At 35.0% G+C, this 22,984-nt stretch overlaps 1 protein-coding gene across 1 annotated transcript; it reads right to left on the reverse strand.

Moving 5' to 3' along the window:
* Positions 1-899: 899 nt before the first annotated feature.
* LOC118738148 lies at positions 900-22,404 on the reverse strand. Its single transcript, XM_036469071.1, has 7 exons — positions 22,020-22,404; positions 8,789-9,033; positions 4,283-5,358; positions 3,055-3,283; positions 2,721-2,921; positions 1,180-2,637; positions 900-1,099 (listed from the first exon to the last, which is right to left on the reverse strand). Exons 2-7 carry the CDS (start codon positions 8,889-8,891, stop codon positions 900-902), a joined length of 3,267 nt encoding a protein of 1,088 aa, XP_036324964.1. The 5' UTR covers positions 8,892-9,033; positions 22,020-22,404.
* Between the last annotated feature and the right edge of the window lie 580 nt (positions 22,405-22,984).

The raw sequence follows: 22,984 nt of genomic DNA on the forward strand, positions 1-22,984 counted from the left end.
CGTGGAGCATGTCCTGAAGCCCAAAGAGTTTTGGTATAATGTCTTATCGACCGATGAGTCGATGATACGACTCAAGTATTCACATGGCATGGTTCACGTATGGCGTAAAGCAGGCGACGCTTTGTCCTATAAGTGTACTGTTCCTACCGTTAAGGCAGTAGACAAAGGTTTAATGGTGTGGGGATGTCTCTGTGCTCAAGGTACAGGCGATATAATCGTTTTGGAAGGAAAAGTTAATGCAGATGTCTACATAAAGATCCTAGAGGAGACGGCTATCCCCGAAGGGAAACGACTAATTGGTGACCATTTTGTATTCCAGCAAGACAATGCACCTATTCACACCGCAAAAAAGGTTGTGGAATATCTCTCCAAGGAAAACATTACTATTTTAAAATGGCCACCGCAAAGTCCTGACCTCTCTCCAATAGAGAACGCTTAGGCAATACTTAAAATTCGTATTGCTGAAGCAGCGCCTCAAAACTTACGACAGTTGAGAGAATGCATAATTTCAAATTGGAAAAATATTAATCCAGAGGGATGTCGTAAGCTTGTAGACACCATGCCAGATCGACTTGCAAAAATGTCACTGCGAAATGGAGGCCACTGTGGATATTAACTAAGTTGGAAACTTAATTTTTCAAGATTTTTCATAAAAATATTTTAAGTTTCCAGACCCGGCAAAAAAGCTTAAAATTTGTTTTTTATTTTTTAGTATTCGTTTTGACAATTTATAATAAACCTTTGAAATAAACAGTATACTTCTTTTTAAAACCAACATATATTAATGCTATTTGTGTTTGAGTTCATATACCCACATTGGAAACTTATTTTTTCCACATACTGTATATATATACAATAAAACCCAATAGCTGTGCGTAACGTAATTATCTAAATACTATTTATAACGCACCTGGACACACTGAATTACAAGCTAGTTCGCTGTGAAAAAGATTCTTTGTCTGACACGAATTAGCGTCGAGATCAATCGTAACAGTTACACATCTATTGGACTTTGGGCTGAAGCGGTAACGTGTCACATTTCGCTCAGATTGCACTTTTCCTAGACAAGCATTGTCCATTGACTCAAAGCATACATCTCCTGCAAGATTACGTTACAATGATTAACATATACATACATAGCCAATGAATAAATATATGTAAATGCATATCTGTACATACTTGTCTTCGAGCAGCAGACTCCACGATGTGTCACCGGATTCAACTGACACGTGTGTGTTGTGGGACAGGCCTCATTATCGTTGTGTGGTCCGCAACTCACCTCAAGATCACCTTGTTTCAGCGGATTACCTTCGGGGCAAAGCGATACCCGCCGTGGCACACAAATAGGCATTTTAGGGCATGGAGAATCAATGCACTCTACATTAATCAGCTGACACTCCTCGCCGCTAGAACAATTGATTTCATCACAAAAGTCTCTACACTCACAAATTGCACATCCGTTTTGATCGATTTTATATCCGGCTTCGCATTTCTTTTCGCATTTTGTTTCCGGACAAGCAAATGTTGCATTCACCTTGCAGATCGGCGACGTCCCTTTGATCCGTGTGCCGTTTAATGCCCAGCCATTTTCATCGACACACCAGCAAAAGCCATCTGGTGAACATTGTACTTGATTCCATTTGCCGGTGCGAGCATCGCATTGAGCTATATGCATTTTCATTGCCGGTATACCTAGCTCGGATGCTTGGTGCATCTGTATTGTGTGCAGATGTTGGCAAGCGGTTTTCATTTGAGGCAACACGCACTGGGTGCCACAACCATTCGAACAACATCGTTTCTGGCCATCACAGTGCGAGTCTGTACGACATTCGTAAGCACACGTGTTAGCGTCCAAATTGTCAGGACCAGGTGGCACCAGGAATGGGCATTGGCCAGGTTTACGCGGTAAACATGCTGGAACGGGTGGACAATATTCTTCATCACATGAGACATCGACAATGCGACACTCTTTGCCATCCCCGCAAACAACACCATCGCAAGGGTCGCGACATTGGCAGGCGGGGCAACGTGTGCTGGGATCTAATGTGAAGCCATATTCACATCCCATTCGACAAGTTAGATCCAAGCAGTCGATGGATTCACGAATATTCAAGCAATCCGAGTCAGTTAAATTGAATCCGCGTGAATTTGGTATTTCGGTGCCAAAGCTGTCTATACACCAACATTCCTCTACTTCGATTTCCACCAATTCGTTGTCGAACAGCGACTGTTTCGGCGCTGGTAAAACTTTTTTAAACTCCACTTCAAAAAGTTGTCCCAAACTTTGCGTACGATCAGCTCCAACATCAATTACTTTTGCATTACGACTCTGGATTGGCGCAGCAATGTGCACTTTTAAGGCGTCATCGTTAACGCGATACAATTTTAAACGCTCTACTTGCCGTTTCTTACGTGTTTGTCTCTCATCAGTGCTTTTCAGTAGCATGCGCATGCGTCGTATGGTATTCTCCTCGAGGATTTGCCGCTGTTCAGCACGTGTAACACGAATTTTCTTCATGCCACACTGACGTTCTAAATAGTTGCCGTCGTCGGTACAACGTGGTGCCGGTATAGCCAGTTGCATGCCTTCTTCGGTACCTTCCATGCGTTCGGAAAAATCTCTTAAATATTCACACACTAAAAAAGTCCAGAATATTTATGTAAGTAGATAGTAATAAACATCAATACAAATAACTATTATAGGCAGGATGTTTACTCACTGGTTTGTTGGTGTGTCGAATGCCCATCCATGGCTATACTCTCTTCAGGAAGTGGGCAACAAATACTTTCCGTATCGTGGGGTAACTTCACGCATTTATAGTTATTCGGGCATGCAATACGATTGGACATAGAGCGCGACTGCTTTATTTCTGGTCCCGGTTCAAAGAACGCAGTTGGTTGAAAAGCTCGAGATTGACGCTCTAAAAGCAAATACAAATAAAAACAAATATGAAGTTCGTATGTAATAAGTTTACTGTAAGATCGATTATAACTAGACTATTAAAGGATAGTACAGGTAGATATAAATGTGACTTATAGATACTGCGTACGTACCTTCAAAACAATACATAACTTCACCAGTTATATTATCAGCTAAAGGAGCACCGACGTCGCACGGATTAGAATATACCAAATCGGGTTTGCATACAGGCCAGGAAGCGCATAGTGCGGAGCCTGTTTCACATAATGGATCAGTGGCAACTTCACAGTGTGAACCGATCGCACACTTGAAGCCCTCACAAGGCTCCGAGCATTCACATGAAGGGCATCCATTATGATCGTTCTAAATGAAATAGAAAATATTGAATTTTGTGTAAAATTTAATATCCTTACGAAGAATACATATCGATGGTCCTATGTAATAACGACATAATTCAAAATTCAAAAAAAAAACGTTACTACTGTTAAATGGCTCATGTATTTAATTCTTGTCGAATCCATGTCTAATCTTTTGTACTTACTTTAGCAATCGTTACTGCTTACATTAGTAAGGGATGAAAATGAATTTGACAGTATCATGACTAGTATCATATCTTGTGGAACGAAATTAATTGCTTTCCGCTTGTACAACATTGGGAGATAATGCAAATTTAATGGATAACGATGTTGCTCGAAAAATAATCTTTTCTGGGGTAGCGCATTTTACACTCGGCGAGTATATTAAGAAGCAGAACTACCGCATATGGGGATTGGAAAACCCGCACGTGATCGTCGAGTAGCCAATACATCCTCGGAGAGTGACAGTTTAGTGTGGATTTTGGAGCGTTCCCAATAGGCCCATTTGTCTCTAACTTGACAGCGTACGACTTTTTTGGTGGGGTGCCGCGACGGAAAATCCATTAACGATTCAGGCCCTAAAGGCGAATATCGAGCGCGATACGCAATAGCGAAGCAAACCAAGGCAGCTACATTTATGAAACCGTGTTCCGAAAGGAATGGGAATGTTTGTTCTTTCGAATAAACCAATAATATACCTACCGCTGTGGTGTAGCGGTAAGAAGTGCGCACGAAAACAGCTTCTCATAAAAATTAACTCTCCGTTCGAAATCGGCTTAAAACTGTAGGTTCCTCCCCTATGTGTGACAACATCAAGGCGCACTCCACACATCGGAGGCGAAGCTCGGCCAAGCACTTACATATTGTGTAAGCGCCAATCTATTTTTATTACTATATCGAAAAAAAATTATGTTTTCTTTTTGAATTTTTAGAAAGAAATAACTACTTATATGGACTACCCTTTCTGTACATGTGTATGTACATAATACGAAAATCCTTTGCTTACCTTAAAACCATATTCGCATACTGCTGCGCAAATATTCGTATCGCATTTTTCCATATTAAAGCTTCTACCCAGCGAATGACTTATCATATTCTCCCAACCATCGCAATTGACATCATTTGCTGGCCCCATTGAGCCCTGAATTTTATGACCAGTACGTGGATCAACACACCAACATACGAGGCCATTACGCGAGCACTGACGTGGTGAGAATAACCCACCGGGGCCATTACAATCCGGTTGATAGCCACGACCTTCCCTCTCATTGACCTCTAAAATATCGGAGAGTGCACGTGCTTGATGGCATGTAGTCACATTATACGGCTGCTGGCAATTAAATTGGCAACCCCTTGTAAAGCAACATTTCTCCATATTACCACATTCCAGATCGCTGTTACATGGAGAACCACACATGTATCCCGTACGTTCGCTGTATTCAACTTTATCTTGCGCAGGACAAATTCCTGGCTTCGAGAATTTCATTGTGCTTGGACAACAAACTCCATATTCATTACCAGTATCAATCATGCACTCATAGAGTGGAGGACATTGTGGCTTTCCTGTTTCATTACCACAAAGAAATGGACGAATGCTGCCATCAATGGCTAATGGCATGCCAGCTGGACAGTATGTAGATAAAGATCGAGCTTTTTTACACGTAGGCACCGGGGGGCATGGTTCAACTTTGCATTTGACTTCTTGTGGTTGACACGTCTGTCCGTTGGGACAAACTACGCCTTCGCAAATATCGCGACAATGACAGACACTACACCCAGTTTCGGGGTCTCGGGCAAAGCCCGCTGGACAGAACATGCGACACGCAGAAGCCGCGCAATGCGTTGGCTCGGAACAGCGTACCTGCGACTTTGACTCGTTGCGAGTACCTGGTATTTCGACGCCATACTCATCAATACACCAACAATCTAGGCCGGTTCTTTCGTTACGACACTGGATCTGTTCAAATTCTCCACTTTTACTACATCGCGGTATACGAATTGAGGAGTCTTTTTCATTTGAATACAATGCTTTGGCGCGTCGGATCTCAACACGACGCAAATGTTGGCATGCTGTTAAGTTTGCTGAAATGGAGATGATAAAAATATTTTTTCTTTATACTTGCATACTTGTTAACGGAAAATTATTTTTTATGATGGATTTAAAATTATAATATGTTTATGTATGTATTTATGTACATACATACATAGACATGTGTATAGATATGTATGAATGTATAACTATGCCGATAACACCATGCGATAGTCAATTTTACACACACAAAAAAAACTATATATTCGCGAAACCATCTGAAAAATATCGTAAAGCCGCGTCCATCCTGACTTTAACAGCTTAAAAAAATAAAATCTAATAATAATCTTGCAAATCAAAAAACTTGAATGTTTTAAATTGTAAAGAATTTTCTCTTGCATTTGGTACCCATAGTTATTCTATATTGCACTTAATTTTTTTTTTAATAATTTCTAAATTAATCATATCTTTAAAATCTCAAAGTCCTTTAACAAAAGTCCTGACGTCACACAATGTTTCGGCTAAATGGAGGCGGGTGGAAACAATAGTTAGCCTGCACCGAACCGAAGAACTTAGTGTTCTCAGAACGATATTAATATTTAAAATTGATGGATTGATGGATGAAGATATCGTGGTTATCAATGGAAAAAGGCGTAGACAAAAATTTTTTGGAAAGACAATTTTTTATATTAAATAACTTTTGCTGCATTGTCATAATATTGAGCCAAATGGACCATGATACCGACCCTATTATAGTTGTCGACGTCGACGTCGATGTAATTTTTTCGTCAAAAAATAGCCCTCGCAAGTCCAACTCAAGCTACGCTGACCACAGTATTTTTGCGGAAAGGTGTTCTTACCATGCCTCAGACTACATACCGTCTATTGTACTGTTTTCTTATTCTGTTTAACATATTTTAAATCTACGCGATCTACGAATAAATCGGACCACTGTTGGGTGTTAAAGAGCTCTGGTGGCAGCAAGGGCAAGTGGCGTTGTCATGTTCGCTTATCACAGTCAGGTGTCCAGTCAACAGTCAACTCGTTAGTTCGGAATTATCTCGGACATCAGTGGTTAGCGTTGCTAGCTCTGCACATTGATGATGCGGATTCGCGTCCTGCTGAAGTGTGGGTAAAGAAGTCTGAAGAGGAGATGTGGTGATCTCCAAAATACGAGCTATAACTTCTACCGCTAAGACTTTTATACTTTTTCCAGTTTTCATAAAAAAACAAAATCGTGGTACAAATTCTCAAAAGAACCATCTCATAATGTCAAATACAAAAAATATATGAATTTTGAACCGTTTGTTTATATTTTTTGACATTATAGTACCGTAAAAGAGAGCCGCACTGAGTTGTCAATCGCACCTTGTTTAATACATCTAACATCCACCTAAACCAACAATATGTTTTTTTATTGGTCCCCTTGAGGGGTTTTCAGGGACCTATAAAAATAGTTAATATTAAAAAATGGTTAAATAAACCCTTGGATATTATTATTGGAAGTCTCCTAAAGAGAAATCGAAAAATATTGATTTTCAAGAATTCTATACCATTTCTACGAAAACGAGTTTTACGCGTATAATTAGAAAACTCGGGAACTCGCAAGGGTGTTTATAAAAATTTGTAAAGCTAGATGGAAATATTTACTTCCTGTTGTATTAATGCGATTTTTCTTCGGCACATATAAAACTGCCTGAGCGTGAGGAAATGTATGGATGAGCCCGTGTGCATCTCCTAGCGCTTATATGTATTATACATACATACATATGTATTTAAATATGTACACGTTTGTGTACAAACATACTATATAGTACATAATATGTACATACATATGTACAAAGCGCATTTTGTATATCTCAACCATTTCTCCGATATTGACTCTCTGTAATGAAAGCGAAACTTACTATATTTGGTATATAGGAAACCAATTGTGTCGTAGAGTCGTTGTTAGCACATAACGAGTGCCTCACGAAGCTACATATGTACATATATATGTACTACCACTACACGACGATGCTAAGTGATGTTGCTAGCTTTTGCCCATTGACCGACTGACACAGTGTTTTCCTAATGTTTCATTTTGCTAGCGTTCTTTCTTGACTTTTTTGCCTATTGCTAGTACGTATGTATATACATATGTGCATATGTATGTGTGTGTATATGGATCTTACACCAGTTTTATGTTGACTAAAATCTTACTAGTTTATCACAGCGGAAATGACTTTAGATCGTTGGGTGTTTGATCTTCAGACATGTTTGTTCACTTAACGAGTTTCAACACGTTCGTGCAACATGGCGGGATGGAAAGTGACTGCATTGGTTCCCTGCTTAGTGTGTGTGTATGTACATATGTCGGTGTCTATTGTATATATGTTTACGGATAAAAAAAAACTATGTTCTATTTAAATCAATAACCAACAAGAAATTAATTAAGTACTTATTAAACGTACAGCTTTCAAGAAAAATCTGAACAAACATTATTCATTATTTCTGTTGATTGAAAAAGTACTTTGTTTTTGCTGTAAATTTTCTTTTGTTTAATGCTTTGCATTAGAATAAACAACGTTTATGAGTGTTATGGTGCTGCTTCTGTTGTCTAAAGTGTCATAAAAATAGCCTACTTTTTTTTTTTTTAAATATCATACTGGGCGATGTGAAATTTAAAAAAAAAATTGAGATTAAAATAAGTAGTTTTTAAGCCATAAAAAACCGACATCAATTCGGTTAACGGGTCCAAAGTTATGCGGAAACATACATAAAAAAATACATATTCCGACGAATTGATATCTAACCTCCTCTGTTTTTGAAGTCGGCTAAAAATTAAAAATTGTTGCGACTTTCCTTCTTTGTAAATGTGTTTGATTCCAGAGGTATCAATACATCCTTTACAGGTCCAAATAATCAGCGTTTATGATTCTGAGTTTTTTTTTTACCTCCCTTTCCGCCCATCCGCACGAGGGGCGCCGTCCGCATGACGTACGGAACCAATATTTTAAATTTTCGCGCCGAGTCACGATAGGCAGGAGTTTGTTAAGTGTCGAGATCTAAAACTGTTCAGCTACAGTACTAAATTCATAAGCTTATTTTATGTCTTTATGTTACGCAAATTTGTACTTTCTCGGTAGAAATTTGAGGTCTATGTTATGTAGTTTGACTGTTGCCACTAAATTCTAATGCTTTGTATTGCATCCGCTCCACGTTTTTCGTTTTCAATCTCATAAATTGTTTATAATGACTTTTGCTAAAATTTTAAAATCAAAAGTTATCAAAACAAATTCTATGGGACTGAGAAATATATTCTAATTTTTAGTCGATTTATAAAAGCGTGGTATATTAAAAAGTTTTTTATTTTTTTTATTTTATATGTATATTTATTAAAATGTGATATGGAATGACCCATATACATGCAACATACATATGCATTAATATTTAAATGCATAGTACTCGTATGCACATAAACTTAACTTCAACATTACTCACCATTCAATCGCTTAGCTTCGGCAGCATTGAATACGCACGCGTAAGTGCATATAGCCAGGAGTATAAGTTGCAGCAGCAACTCTCGTTCATTCACCCGCGCCATTTTCGCTAATCTCAAAATTTGGCAACAGCATGAAACCACAGCACAGACAAGTTTTTCGCTTTTTTGTATTTATTTTACTATAGCAAAGCGGTTGAGAAAAAACCAAGTTTTGGCATAAAATTCGTTTTGTTAGTTGAAGACACTGAAACGGCAATGAAGAAATAATAATACATTTACATATATGTACAACTCATACTTATGTACATGTAATGGCTAGTAATATATATATATATATGTTCGTTAATTGAGGAATAACATACATATGTACATACATACATACATGCATACATGCAAAGTGTAAAAAAAATTAAAAGAACAAAGCTATAAATAATAAAGAAAATGCATAAGATCGTGAATATCCATGTAATTTTTATAAATTTTGCTTGGCGTTCAAATAATAAAAAATACCATGTACATATGTACGTACATACATTCAGTTACCTCGATTCACAAAGGCTATACTCAAAAAAGTTTCTCGTTTTACCGGATAATTAAAAAAAAAAAAACATTATACAAAAAATCCAAAAAACAGATAGGGCTTTTTAAAAAGTGCCATATAACTTCGTGTTTCTTGATACTAATACTTTAAAATTTTTAGTATAGTTTAATATGAGGCCTTGAGTGCCATAGTAGCCTAACTGACATTTCAAAAAGTTGAGGTGCATCTTAAAATGCATTACTAGAAACGAAACGGCAACGGTAACGGCTTTGAGTGAAACGTTTCTAAGTTCCAATTTAAAAATGTTTCAGGAGAGGAAAGAAGCTTCTTATGGCCATTTTCGTCAAGTATTTCGCAAAACTTTGATTACGACATTTTACCTGTTTAAAGCAAATCAAACCTCCATACGAATGATACGGATTCGATATTTCCACTTGAGTGGAAAACAAGCTTTTGACTGCCGTTGCCGAGTAGGTATAGATGTCGGCTATAAATTCTGTGTGTCGCAGGTTCAAATGCCGGCATATGCAGTATTTAAATGATAGAAGCAAATTTTTTATTATACAAAATTTATAATTTTCATATGAAATTTCAATTTGTAAAGGCTTTGCAAAAGCATTTTCAATCCTGATAATTTATCAAGAAAAGAGCTTTTGATTTTTGTGCTAGAATTCCAATTCTTGTTAAATAATAAAAAATTTACAAATTATAAAAATTTGGTGTTTATCAAGTGCATAGAACAGCCCTAGTCTTTATAAATTCCCCGAAATTTCGTATAACCGAAATATGTTTAGTACAGTATAATAAAAATTTCGCAAAACTAAAAAAAAGAAAAAACACTTGTTGCTCTTGTGTTATGTATACATACTTATGTATGTGTGTATATGAACATACTATACAAGTTTGGTTTCATGCAGACACAAAAAAACACCTTTGTTAGGGTGCATTTATATGTGCACACATGTACATATAACTGTAAGCTGTAACTTTTTGAGATTAAGCTGCTGCTACCAAGTTGGCTTGCATATGTATGTATGTACATATAAATGGATGTATGCATGCGAGTAAATAGTTGCATATTTTTGCCAGCGATGATGATTAATCAGTGAGAGCACCATGGATCGCTTTCACTTTAACAGTGGAATTCAGTTGATTTGTCGCATAGAATACATACACTGAAAAGAATTAGTTGTGAAATCATAGTCAGACCCCAAAAACAAACGAAACTCGTTACCTATGCTGCGAACCGAGTTAATTGATATATTGAGTGGTTGATCGTTTTAAAAGATAAAAAAAAAAAAAAAAAAAAAATATGCAACGAGAAGCTGGCCAAACTATAAGGAATGCAGTTCGCGATATTAGATAAAAACGAAATATTTAGCTGAAAAATCTTTTTTTTTACAAATTTCAAGTATCAAAAGAACCCGATAATGCGAATTTTTCGATAACACAAATTAGGCCTACTATTACTTAGTTCGGATTATTGCGGGGTTTGACTGAGTCGAATGTGGGGGAACAAATGCTTTCTTTTTTTCAAAGTGTACTACCAGATTAGATATCGCACACAATCTTCAAAGGTGACACAACTCAAAATTAGACGTTCGTCAGAAAGTGCGAAAAACTATTTCCTAGCGCATGATAATCTTATGGGCAAGGAGACTTTGCCTTAGGTTTTTTCAAAAAATTAGAATGAAAATTTGCTCCAGCTTTTGCCTGAATGATAAATAAAAGCTCTGTGTACATTTTTAGTATATAATTTAAAAAATGCCAAATATTGAGTTGTGTCATTTTTAAGATCGTGTGCGATATAGTATCTTTTTATATCCATTTTATTTCCGGCACATCATTAGGACGCACATCATAAATTGTTATACATTTTCGCATACGCGAATAGTTTTTAGGTTTTAATTTCACAAATATACTAAAGGATAAACAATTCAAGTAACATGTTTGACATTTTTTTAAGGACCAGATTTACGGCCAGTTTCACCATCGAATAAATTAAAAAAGGGGGTTTCCCTTCTGTCAGTTTTCATATTAAATTGAGATAAAAACAATAATAATTACTTCCTTAAATCGCTTTCATGAAACGTGGCTATAAAAGTGAAATACTGTAAACTTTTGAATTGGTATGCAACTTAAAAAAGGAATTATGTATGGCTGGTTCTAAGCCTTCTTAGTGCAATTTCTTTTTTTTTAAGGAATCAGACAAAAAATTTCAAAATACTTTGTACATCATATTAACAGAGCTTTATTTGATTAAGGGCCGATTTCATAATGAAACACTTAAAGTTCCTTTTGCAAAAGTTTCCTTTTAGTTAAAGTGTCAGTTAAATGTACTTTAAGCAAGAAGTGTTTTCATAATACAATGGCCATTGAATAATAACAAAAGGTTCATTTAAATGGAAATATAGTTGGCATTGCTGATCTTGGCAAAAGAAGGGATCTTCGAAGAAAACTTAATTGTAATTAAAACCAACGACTAACGACTTTTATTATAAAAGTTCGGGTCCCTGATTTAATTACAAAACTGCATTTGTGGGATCCGTGGCCAAGCGGATATACAAACATATGTATGTGGTAATGTTACACCCTAATAATTATACAGATACATATGTAGATACATTTTTGTTACAATAAAATATATTGTAGGTGGGTGGTCGTGACTTAGATTTATCTAATAAGGCATATGTGTGTATGATTTTAGGCTCATATGAACACCGTACATATGTATGTGTATGTACCTATATAATGCACCGACTTAACAGTTCGATAACATCGTTGGTAAAATCAACATTGCCCGAATTGTTTGTGGTTTGTTGCCCCACATACGAAAAGTACATTGTCCAATTTGATGCCAAATTATTGCGTTTGGCCAGCAACCAACTGTGGTAATTTTATGTGAATATGTTATTTATGTATATAGATATGTACATTTATGTGCACATGTACATATGTATGTATGAATTAGGGATGTTTCGAATGTCATATTTTACATATTCGGGAATGCGAATGCGAATTTTCGGAATGCGAATGTTAGGAGTAACATTAAAATAGTTATAATCAACTTAAGTCACCGTTTTTATTAATTATACCTTTCATGAGCATGAAATGGTATTATAACTTTGGTCCGATGTTTGTAAGTACCAGAACAAAAAGAGATAGACCCATTAAAATGTATACTTATATGATCAGAACGTCGAGCTGAGTTGATTTAGCCATGTCCGTCTGTCCGTCTGTCCGTCTGTCTGTCTGTTTGTATGCAATCTAGTCTCTCAGTTTTCGAGATATCCGGATCAAATTTGGTAGGTGGGTGTATTTTTATAATGTATTAATTATTTGTCGGAACCGGAAGAATCGGACCACTATAACATATAGCTCCCATACAACTGATTGTTCAGATATGAGATTTTTCGTTATAACTTCTGCATTTATGCAGCTACGAACATGAAATTTTGCAGTACTTGCACCCATTATCAACAGAATACTTACAGTGAAAATTACAAAGATCGGGTCACTATAACCTATAGCTCCCATACAACTGATTGTTCAGATATAAAATTTTTCGTTATAACTCCTCCATTTATATAGCTAGGAACATGAAATTCCGCACTGTTTTCAATAATTATTAACAGAAAACTTACGGTGAAAATTAAAAAGATCGGGTAACTATAACCTATAGCTCCCATACAACTGATTGTTCAGATATGAGATTTTTCGTTATAATTCATCCATTTATGTAGCTAGGACCATGAAATTTCGCGCTGTTTTCACTCATTATCAACAGAAGACTTACAGTGAAAATAACAAAGATCGGGTCGCTATAACCTGTAGCCCCCATACAACTGATTGTTCAGATATGAGGTATTTTATCATAACTCCTCCATTTATGCAGCTAGGAACATGAAATTTCGCACCATTTTTGCTCATTATCAACGGAATACTTACACTGAAAATTAAGGATCGGGTGACTATAACATATATGTATCTTCCATACATCTGATTGTTCAGATATGGGATTTTACTGTAAAACTCCTTTATTTGAACAGCTAAAACCGATAAATTTCGTAAGATATTTTATAAATAATAATACAAAGTCTACTGAGAAAATCGTCAAAATCTATGCTGTATAAGCTTTATCTCCTATACCACTGATTGTTCAGATACCAGTTTTTGCGATATATCTTCTTTATGTAGGAAACTAAACCCAATAAATTGTGTTACCGGTTTACATACCGATCACATAGCAGTGAAAATCACTTAGATTGGTGCCATATAAAGTATATCTTCCATACCTCTGATTGTTTAGATGCGATTTTTTATATAAGTATGTAACTCCTCCATCGATGTATGCAGATGTATTCAAAAGCAGTAATCTGTCAAAGTAAAATTTGCAGATGTTCATGAAAGGTATGAAGCCTTCGGCATAGCCGAAGACAGCGCTGCTCTTACTTGTTTTATAATAAATTTAATTGTAGAAATGTCACACAGATGCTTTTTAAGTGAAAAAGAGGCTATAAATTGTATAATATATTTAGCTTTACATGTGTATTTCTAGAAATTTTAGCCAAAAAATTTGGATTTATATAGTTTTTGTTGGATAATCAGCTCTACTTTTTTGAAAAAAAAAATTGCGAAAAAACCTAATGAAAAACATTGCGAATATTATACAAATTTTAGTGAGTCTTTATAATTATTATTCGTTTTTACCTGGTTAGTCAGTAAATTTGTACTCAGCGAAAAATGGAAACATATTTTTGAATTAAACATACCAAAATAAAAAAGTGCTAATCATTTTACAAATTTTCAAAGCGTTTTTTTTTAATTTGCAGGCAGCTTAAAAATCAAATTTTAATACTTAATCATACAGTTTCAGTTTGTATAAGTAAACATCGTCAACAAAGGGGCTTAAGCACCCCCGAGTAAAATAATCCCCTTCAAATTTTTTTCCAAACCCTACTGAGGATACGTCAAACTCGTCTGCCTGCTTTTTCTCACATGAGGCAATTTCTTAGACTCTCGTATATAAGGCCGGCTGCAGTAAACAATTGCTCCCTTGGAACGCTGGCAGATGGAGCGCTCAAATATTTGCGGACCAGATCTGTCAATTTGTCGATAGGATTTTTACCGAGATAGGCTCGTTTTTCTAGGTTGTTTATAAGACTTTTATCAGTCCTTATTGAAGACCCATCAATTTGCTTGATATACTTCTTAACCGTTTAGCGCCTGAAGGTAAAAGCCGGTTATTGTCCGCACCCTGATTAGACAGACTTAGGGCCATCGGTCCATTTTATGCGAATGCGAATGTCTAAAATGATGCAAATCATTCGCATAACGAATGCGAATGCAAATATTCGCAACATCCCTGGTATGAATGTAGACAGTGGCAAGTGGCAGTCGTGTGTGAACGGTAACATATACATATAGCGATGGCCAAAAAAAATTAAATAATCGATTAATTAATCATATGAATAATCACAAGCCAAATAAAATTAATTGCAATTATTGAGAAATAATCGATTAATCGCATTTTTAAAGGCACTTGTTTACATAAACACTTTTCCAAAAAGAATTTCTAATTCTCCAGTTAATTAGCCTTTAATAAAATAAAACGAGTATTTTTAGCGGCGATAATTATTTATCATTTAACCAAGTTTGCAAAAACAAGCGGTTGCGTTCACGGTGGCTGTAGCACCAGCTCCGAAGTACCAACTACATAAATGACGGTTTTTTTTCGAAAGTCCGTAAAGTTTTGGGTAAACAGTTTTCATTTCCTCCCAAGTGTTGATATATCGCTTAAGTTCTAGGACTTGAAAATTTAATTAAAAACACATTTCATCTTGTGGGTGACCCCAATCATCATCTTTTCGCCTTCGATTGTGTACAAGAGATTTTGAGGGGCCCAAAGTTCAAACTCATTTCTACTGATTCTACACTGAGGGAAAAAGAGTAAAATCAAACAGAAATGTATTTGATAAAATTCAATTCAAAAACGCCCATATTAAACTGAAGCGTTCATGTTGCACTTCACGGTTACTTTTTCATAATTAAGATAAAAAAAGTAATTAGTTTATATGTTGCCTGCAATGCAATTCGAAAATCAACAAATTGTGGCAAGCATCTGTGAGCACTCAGCTACAGACAGCGCTCTGCATGCTTGGTATACAAACCCTGCAAAAAAAAGCGACCAATCCGGGATGATCCGGGTAACATGCGACTCGCATTTTTTGCAGGGGTATGTACACTTATACTCAGATGTGGACATTCAAATACGTGCGTGGTAAATTTTGGTATGAAAGTATTACTATGCATTATTTCCTTCAGTGTAGTGACGACTCGCTACCCGTTTTCATAAGAATCATCTGCGCACATTATTTAAGTTCGCAAGAACTTCATTACCGAGGCCAATGCTAAGGGGTCTTTGAAATAATTTTTTTTTAACCTCTGGTCGAGTAGCTAGCAACAAAGAATGTTCGATGGATGGATTTTAGACAAATACAAAATTCATATTTCTTGAAAATATTTTTACGATTATTTTACAATTAATCGATCATTAATCGATTAATGAAACACAAAACTACGATACAAATTAATCGTAAATTGGACAAGAATAATCGATTAATTTAATCAAATTATCAATCGCTGCCATCCCCATATACATATGTATGTACATAGTGACAAGTACAAAGACTAAAAGAAATCTTCGTAAAGCATGCATTCGTAGCGAATACGAGTGGGTATTATTACTCAATGAGTTTGGTTTAAGAAACATGGTTTTAGATATTTATGTAAACTAATTTGCACTTTACAACTAAATTATTTTGTGACTTTTTCATTGGCAGTAGTTATTCGGATGGAACCGAAGATGTAGAGCACTAGTGAAAGAAAATTTATAGATAAACTAATTTTAACAGAAACTAATTTCAAAAATTAAAAAAAAAAAACAATCGGCGTTCGCACATTTGCTAGGTGCACTGCGAAAATAATTTAGTTATATCAGGGTGTTTGGCCGGGCTTTTCCTCTAATTTGTGATGGCGGTCCGGATATTATTACACAAATGGAGTGACCTACAATTTTCATGGTTTTATGAGAAGCTTCACTAAAGGGTCACTAAACAAGTTTATGAAATTCGCAACACTATTGTCATTTGAGTTGTCATTTGTTTACAGCTACTACAAACTTTCAAGTAGACAAAAAAAGTAATATTAAAAAAGGTTTTCGTTGGATGATTTTTAGTGATTTTTTGATTTTAACAGCGGACAGGAAGGAGCCAGGAAGGAAAAGCCAATCTATTTGATCTTTCAAAATAAGAAAACAAAACTAACCACTTTTGCTTCACGCAAGAGAATTTTGAAATTTGTCCCTTGTTTCTTCGCAACAGTGGGTCTTGTGCCAATAAGCAAATGCCAGCCCTCACAAAACTCATAGAAGTACTCACTTTATAATTTTTGTTATAAAAAATATCTTTAATCCAGCGTAAATATTTCCTAAGTTCCGAACCTTTTCCAATTTTAGTTGTTGCTCCGACCAGGGATGGTGTCATCTAACCACTCGGCTACAGCGGCCGTTAATAAAAATATAACAGAGAAAATTTCGATATAATTTTGTTCCGGGCCAGATAGGCTTGGTTACACACGTACGTACATACATATGGAATTTCTTCAGTAGATTCTACTTTTTTATTCATCCATTTCGATGAGTCCAAATAAACAGTGACGGACAGAGAGGGACAGTCATATAAATATTATATTGTTTAACTTTTAAATTACAATTAACCTTACACATTATTACATATGTATGTATGTATGTATGTAGATGCTTTTTTTTAACGGTCAGAACATATGTATTTTCACCGTTATGATTCTATTTTGCCGCTCTTTTTTGAATGGGCCGTACCCAAGCATATATATTTGCATAAAAATACTAAACTGAGTATGAGTATGAGCTTCCCAGGCTAATTTACGGGCCATATTAACAGGGAAAACAAAAAATAAAATGAAAAAGCACTTAGAAAATATATGCAAACAGCCGATTTTCAAGTTTTCGCCCGAATAAATGCAATAAACACAATTTCGCAATATTTTTTTTTCTGCGCTTTTGTTTCACCAACCAGTGTTGCCACTTGAGTTTAGTTTTAGGTACCAAAATGCCTACCAAATCAATTTCCAAACTACCAAATTTTTGTTCATTATTAAAACGAAATTTCTTGAATTTACGGGGTTTTTAGCTACACACATTTACAGTGTAATATTGTTTACGGTGTTGGTTAACTAAACAAAACCAATTCGGGCTTTTAAATAAAAGAATTAACGTATTGTGTAAAAAGCTTTTGTAAAAATGCAAATACCTTTGAGATTAATTCAATTCATATCAAAAAAATGTGTATGTTTGAAAAAACAAAATCTGAGATTTTATGCATTTCAATAAAAAAATTCCAAATTTTGTTTCAATTTGCATACACTCACACTTTCCAAATTGCCTATCACCAATTTTTCTTTCAAGACGATAGGCAAATTTTTGTTCAATTTCAACAGCTGATCGATCATAGCTTTGGGAAGCCAGTTTTTGTTTGCAGAAAATTGTGTGCTTAGTAAAATTTGGAAAAAAAACGAAAAGTAAGTGAATAAATTTTAATACTCATTTTGATTGACTTTTCAAAACATTTTTGCCTACCAAAAGCTTCATCAAACCAACCAAACTACCAAAAGACAATGAAGCTACCAATTTTGGTCCAATTGGACCAAAACGGCAACGCTGTCACCAACATTTAATGATGATTGCCATTTCGCTATGCAGTGCATACATATGTACATATGTGTTTGTGTGTACATATGCGTAAAGTGCCAGCTGAGTGACCCCGATTTCGCCTTGTCTCATGCAAAAGTGAAGTAACAACAATTGCTTTATTTTACAATTACAAACAAGGAAGTAAAATCGAGGAAATGCGCTGCGAAAGAAAAAGAAAATACCAACATCAATGGCACTAGACTCTAAATATTTACCAACGTCGAAGAGGCATATGCCAAATGTATTGAGTATAATTTTATCTCCATTCAAAACAAAAATCATACACCGGCACACACTTTCCGGCGTACAAACATACACATGTATATGTATGTATGTATGAACCTTTCACATTCGCCTTGCTGAGGAGCTGAGGACCTGAATATTTACGTATTCCATAGCTTGGTTTCTTTATTTGAAATGTGGGTATGCAAATAACACTCCTAGTCATTTGAATAGCGCACCCTTTTAACCTCTCCTCCCCTTTGATTATTTAATATGTATTCATTCATTTTTTATATAAATATAGTATATTATACAACAAAAACCATGTAAATCAGATTTTAAAATTGTATACAATTAAATAAAACAGTGAATGAGGTAATGATATTTGCAGACCTTGCAATTTTAGTACAATTAATTGCAATTTTCAAGTGGCTACTAAATACCGTCGATTTTTGGAAATTTTTTTTTTTTGTTGACAGTGTCATGCATTTTTTTCATACAAAGTATGTTCGAAAAAATGTTTATGTGGAAGAAAATGCGCAGCACCGTCAACAAAAAAAAGGTGTCAAATATCAACGCTTTTTTATTGAATGGCTACAAAACTAAAACTGCACATACGAAATTTTCTAAAAATATTATTAACTTATTCACTGCAGGTAATAAGAATAAAGTACCCCTTTGTTAAATTTTTTTTTTTAATTTGTACAAAATTTTAAAATCGGATTTATACGTTATTTCTAGAATTTGCTAATTTTTTATAAAAACCTAATTAATATCAAATAAAAGAAAAGGCAAACTCTAGGTACTGAGAATCAAAAAGGCGCGCTATTCAAATGACTAGGAGTGTACTATATGTACATTCATACATATGTATGTGATCATGTAGTTCCCGTAAATAGTAGTCATAGAATGTCCACTTAATTTAGTAACAACCTTGGTAATTTGCACCTATACGTGTGTGCATATTTATTTATGTTTAAGTGTGTGAACTTTAAAGAGCTTTAGCGACTTACAGTAAAAAAAAAATTAAATTTTTAGTGCTGAGCTCAATGGCGGCTTATGTCTATGCTACGCAAAGATGAACCGCTAATATTTTTGACCGTTGGCACCGGCACAAATATGTACATATTTACATACATACGCAAATAACTAGACACTTGTTATTTATGTGCATCAGCTAATGTACAATGCACATACTTACATACATAGAAACATACATATGTAGATAGATATGTTTGTATTTATATAGCATAACACTACGGTTGCCTAAAGTTCATTTAGGCGAGTGAGCCTGCGTACCACTGGCTTAGTGGAAGTTGTTAACCAAAGTACTGTTAAATTGTGTGTTTTACCTCATCATGACAGCTTTTATGAGGTAAATAGTAAAGAAACACGTTATGTTTTATGTTTATTGCAGGAACTTGAGTAAACATATATAATTTTGCTTTGAAGTCAGTAGTGGCACATACGCGCAGACTTGTAGCAACAGGTGCTTTATACTATTTAATAAACAATTTTGTTGAAATTTTGCTTTTCTAAGTATTAAGTTAAGGCCCGGTTGCCCAATGTCTGGTTATCACTATCTCCCAGTTAAACATCATTATCGAAGTTTTCGAATTCATGCATATAACATGTGATCGGTAAAACAGTCCTTGTATTTAACCGGGCATTGAAAAACCCATTTCTCCCATTTTCGAAACTGTAAAATTTAATATATTTAAATTTCGACTCGAAATTTCGATTGCATACAAATTCGTAAAGTTTTTATGTATAGTTTGAGATTGAACCTTACAATTGTAGTCGTTTTTCGTAGACAATAAATTTTAAAGAGCAAGCTAGTGCAAAGAGTTGCAAATCACAAGGTGTTAACAAAAGTGAGTAGACTAATATATAACTGATCTTTCTTGCGCCATTCTGCCCCTTTTTGAAAAAAACGCAATTCTTTATGCCAACTAATGAGGCAGATAGCTCCGTACTTGCAACCTTCAGTGATCACATTAGAAAAATGGATGAATACACTATGGCCGTTACTAACGACTTGCGGAACAAACGGGAAGACTGTAAGATCGCAAGACTATTATGGCCACGGCTTTATAGGAAAAATGCCAAAGTCCTTCTGACATCCAATAGATCTGCAGTTAAGAGTCTTTGCCAAACCTGCAGAATCAATTGACCACATTCCGTGTCGATGTACGGGCCTACAGTTGAAGCGCCTCAATCACTTGGACCCACGCTTATTCAACAGTCTGGGCGAGATAGCGTAGGTGGAATTGTTGGATCTCCTCGGTTAGGGGTACGTGTCTCTTCCTGACACTCACTTTTGTCTCCGAGTACATACACGCCCTCCTAACCTCAGCTAACTAGCAAACCTCCGAGTGTACTATTTCTGCCATGAAAAAGCTTATAATTTATAAGAAATGTGAACGAAAAAATTTTTTTTTTTGGGTATAAATTCAATGAGGTGCTCTCATGACCTAAGCCGGCCCTTATTGGATACGTAAAAATGCAACAGCACAATTATGAGAAAATAAGTAAATAATTCAGCCTTTAGATATTCTTGATTTTATGTATTATTTAATTCATTTTTAAAAGCAATTCGTTGTTGGTTTAATTTTGAATTGAAAATGTGATAACGGACGTGACATATCGGACGTAACAGATTTTTCCCGTATTATTACTAGTAACACATACTAAATTTAATTGTTTATTTAATTCTTTCAGTTCCTATCTCCACCATTTCACGTTTTCATAACCTTCTTTCGCCATCTGAATACGAAATTTTGAGTTATAAGGCCATTTGAGTTCATTTACTTGCATTTTCGGTTTACATTTTTATAGAAACAATCATACGTAATAAAAGTTGTATGTATATACAATGAAATATAGAACATATCATTAGCAGACCTTAATAAAATAACCAGTTAAGAATTCTTCAAATTAATTTTTCATATCCATATTTTTTAGTATAATGTTAGAAAGTTGCCAACAATTTCTTTTATAAATGTGCACAATCGATTTATGTACAACATACCGCATACATACATACATAAATTTACATCTACAAATATGAATCCACTTTCACTAAGAAGCGTACACTCACATCTATACAGAGTGAAAGAGCACAGGGCGCAGATGCATACAGCCATATCTCAAATATGTCTGCACTTATATCTTAAAAAAAACGCATTTTCAAGCATTGATTTAAAGCTAAGCCTTTAATGGCGCTAATTTCACAATTCTATATGATACACTTTTTGTTTTGAAACCTCTGTACATCATACTTACATACATACACTACATAATATAAGTATACAATATGCACATATTTTAAAATTCAATTCGCAAAACTTTCACGCTTCAATAAACATACATACATATGTATGTATGTAAACATCAGTAGTTACGAAACTTTTACTCTCTTAAATATTGTGAACAAACTTTTAGTTTATGCAAAACACTATACATTTATATAAAAATGCTTTGAAAACAAACACTTGGCACGTACTGTGTGCTAAGTATATGTATGTATGTATGTACATATATACATATATGAACCCAAGATTTGCTTTGCTTAATTCATTAATAAATCTTTTCACCCACTAAACTTGGTTAGTTTACGAATTTTGAATATTTGCATATTTTTTTCTCTACTTCTTTATTGCTTTTCACGCACACATACCAGCTTCGTATTGGGAAATCGAAAGACTTAAGACACAAACTCTCACTTTAACGCACTGCTCACAAATGAATGCGCACAACACCCCGTTGTAAAACCGTTGGTGATGTTCATAAATACATGTGTACACATATATATATATATATGAGTAAAAACAAATTTCGTGAACTTTTTGTCGGTTCGAGTTGTGAGTTCGTTTCAAACACGCGGCCGTTTATAGCTGCCCGAACTTCACTTTCCTTGCACGACACTTTAATATCTGGCTTTTTCTGCTGTAGTAGACGACTGTGGCGTACGGTGTCTTAAAATGTACTAAAGCTTTGTAAAGTCTTACTTGGTTTATTTCACTGAAATATAAAAAATTTAAACGGTTTTTGTAGTTACGAGCTGCAGGTAGGTATGTATGGGGATGTATATATGTGATTGATGTCTTTCGCTCAGTTGCAATTTATTTCTTTTTTGTTTGTTTATATGATTCATTTAAGAGCGTACGGAGAAACCCAATCGTAAAATAAAATACAAAAACAATATATTTAGTAATGTAAATTTTGCGCGAACGTCCAAGTGAGATTCAACTAGAAACTGGTAAACTTATGCACATAAATATATATATATACATACACATTTAACACGTACATATGTATCTGTAATATTGTAGCGTAAAACACCCAAAAAGTTTGGTTGCTGATTCATTTGAAATTGGCAATGTATGCGGTGTTGCCGTTTTGATCCATTTACTTCAAAAGTGATACGAATTTGTGCAAATTTTCGGAAGTTACTTTATTTTTTAGCTCATTTCGTGAGATACATAAATTTTCCGCGTAGCACAAATTTTGATACATGAAAAAGAGAAAATACGTATACTGGCAACTTTTGAAATTTGATCGAAAATATTGAAACGTTTTGGGGTCAAATAAGCTTAAAGAAAAATGCTTTAAACGAACTATGTACATGTTTACATATAATGA

Source organism: Rhagoletis pomonella, unplaced genomic scaffold, assembly GCF_013731165.1.
Source record: "Rhagoletis pomonella isolate Grant_MI unplaced genomic scaffold, Rhpom_1.0 Rhpom_scaffold_00004, whole genome shotgun sequence".
NCBI classification, from domain to species: Eukaryota; Metazoa; Arthropoda; class Insecta; order Diptera; family Tephritidae; genus Rhagoletis; species Rhagoletis pomonella.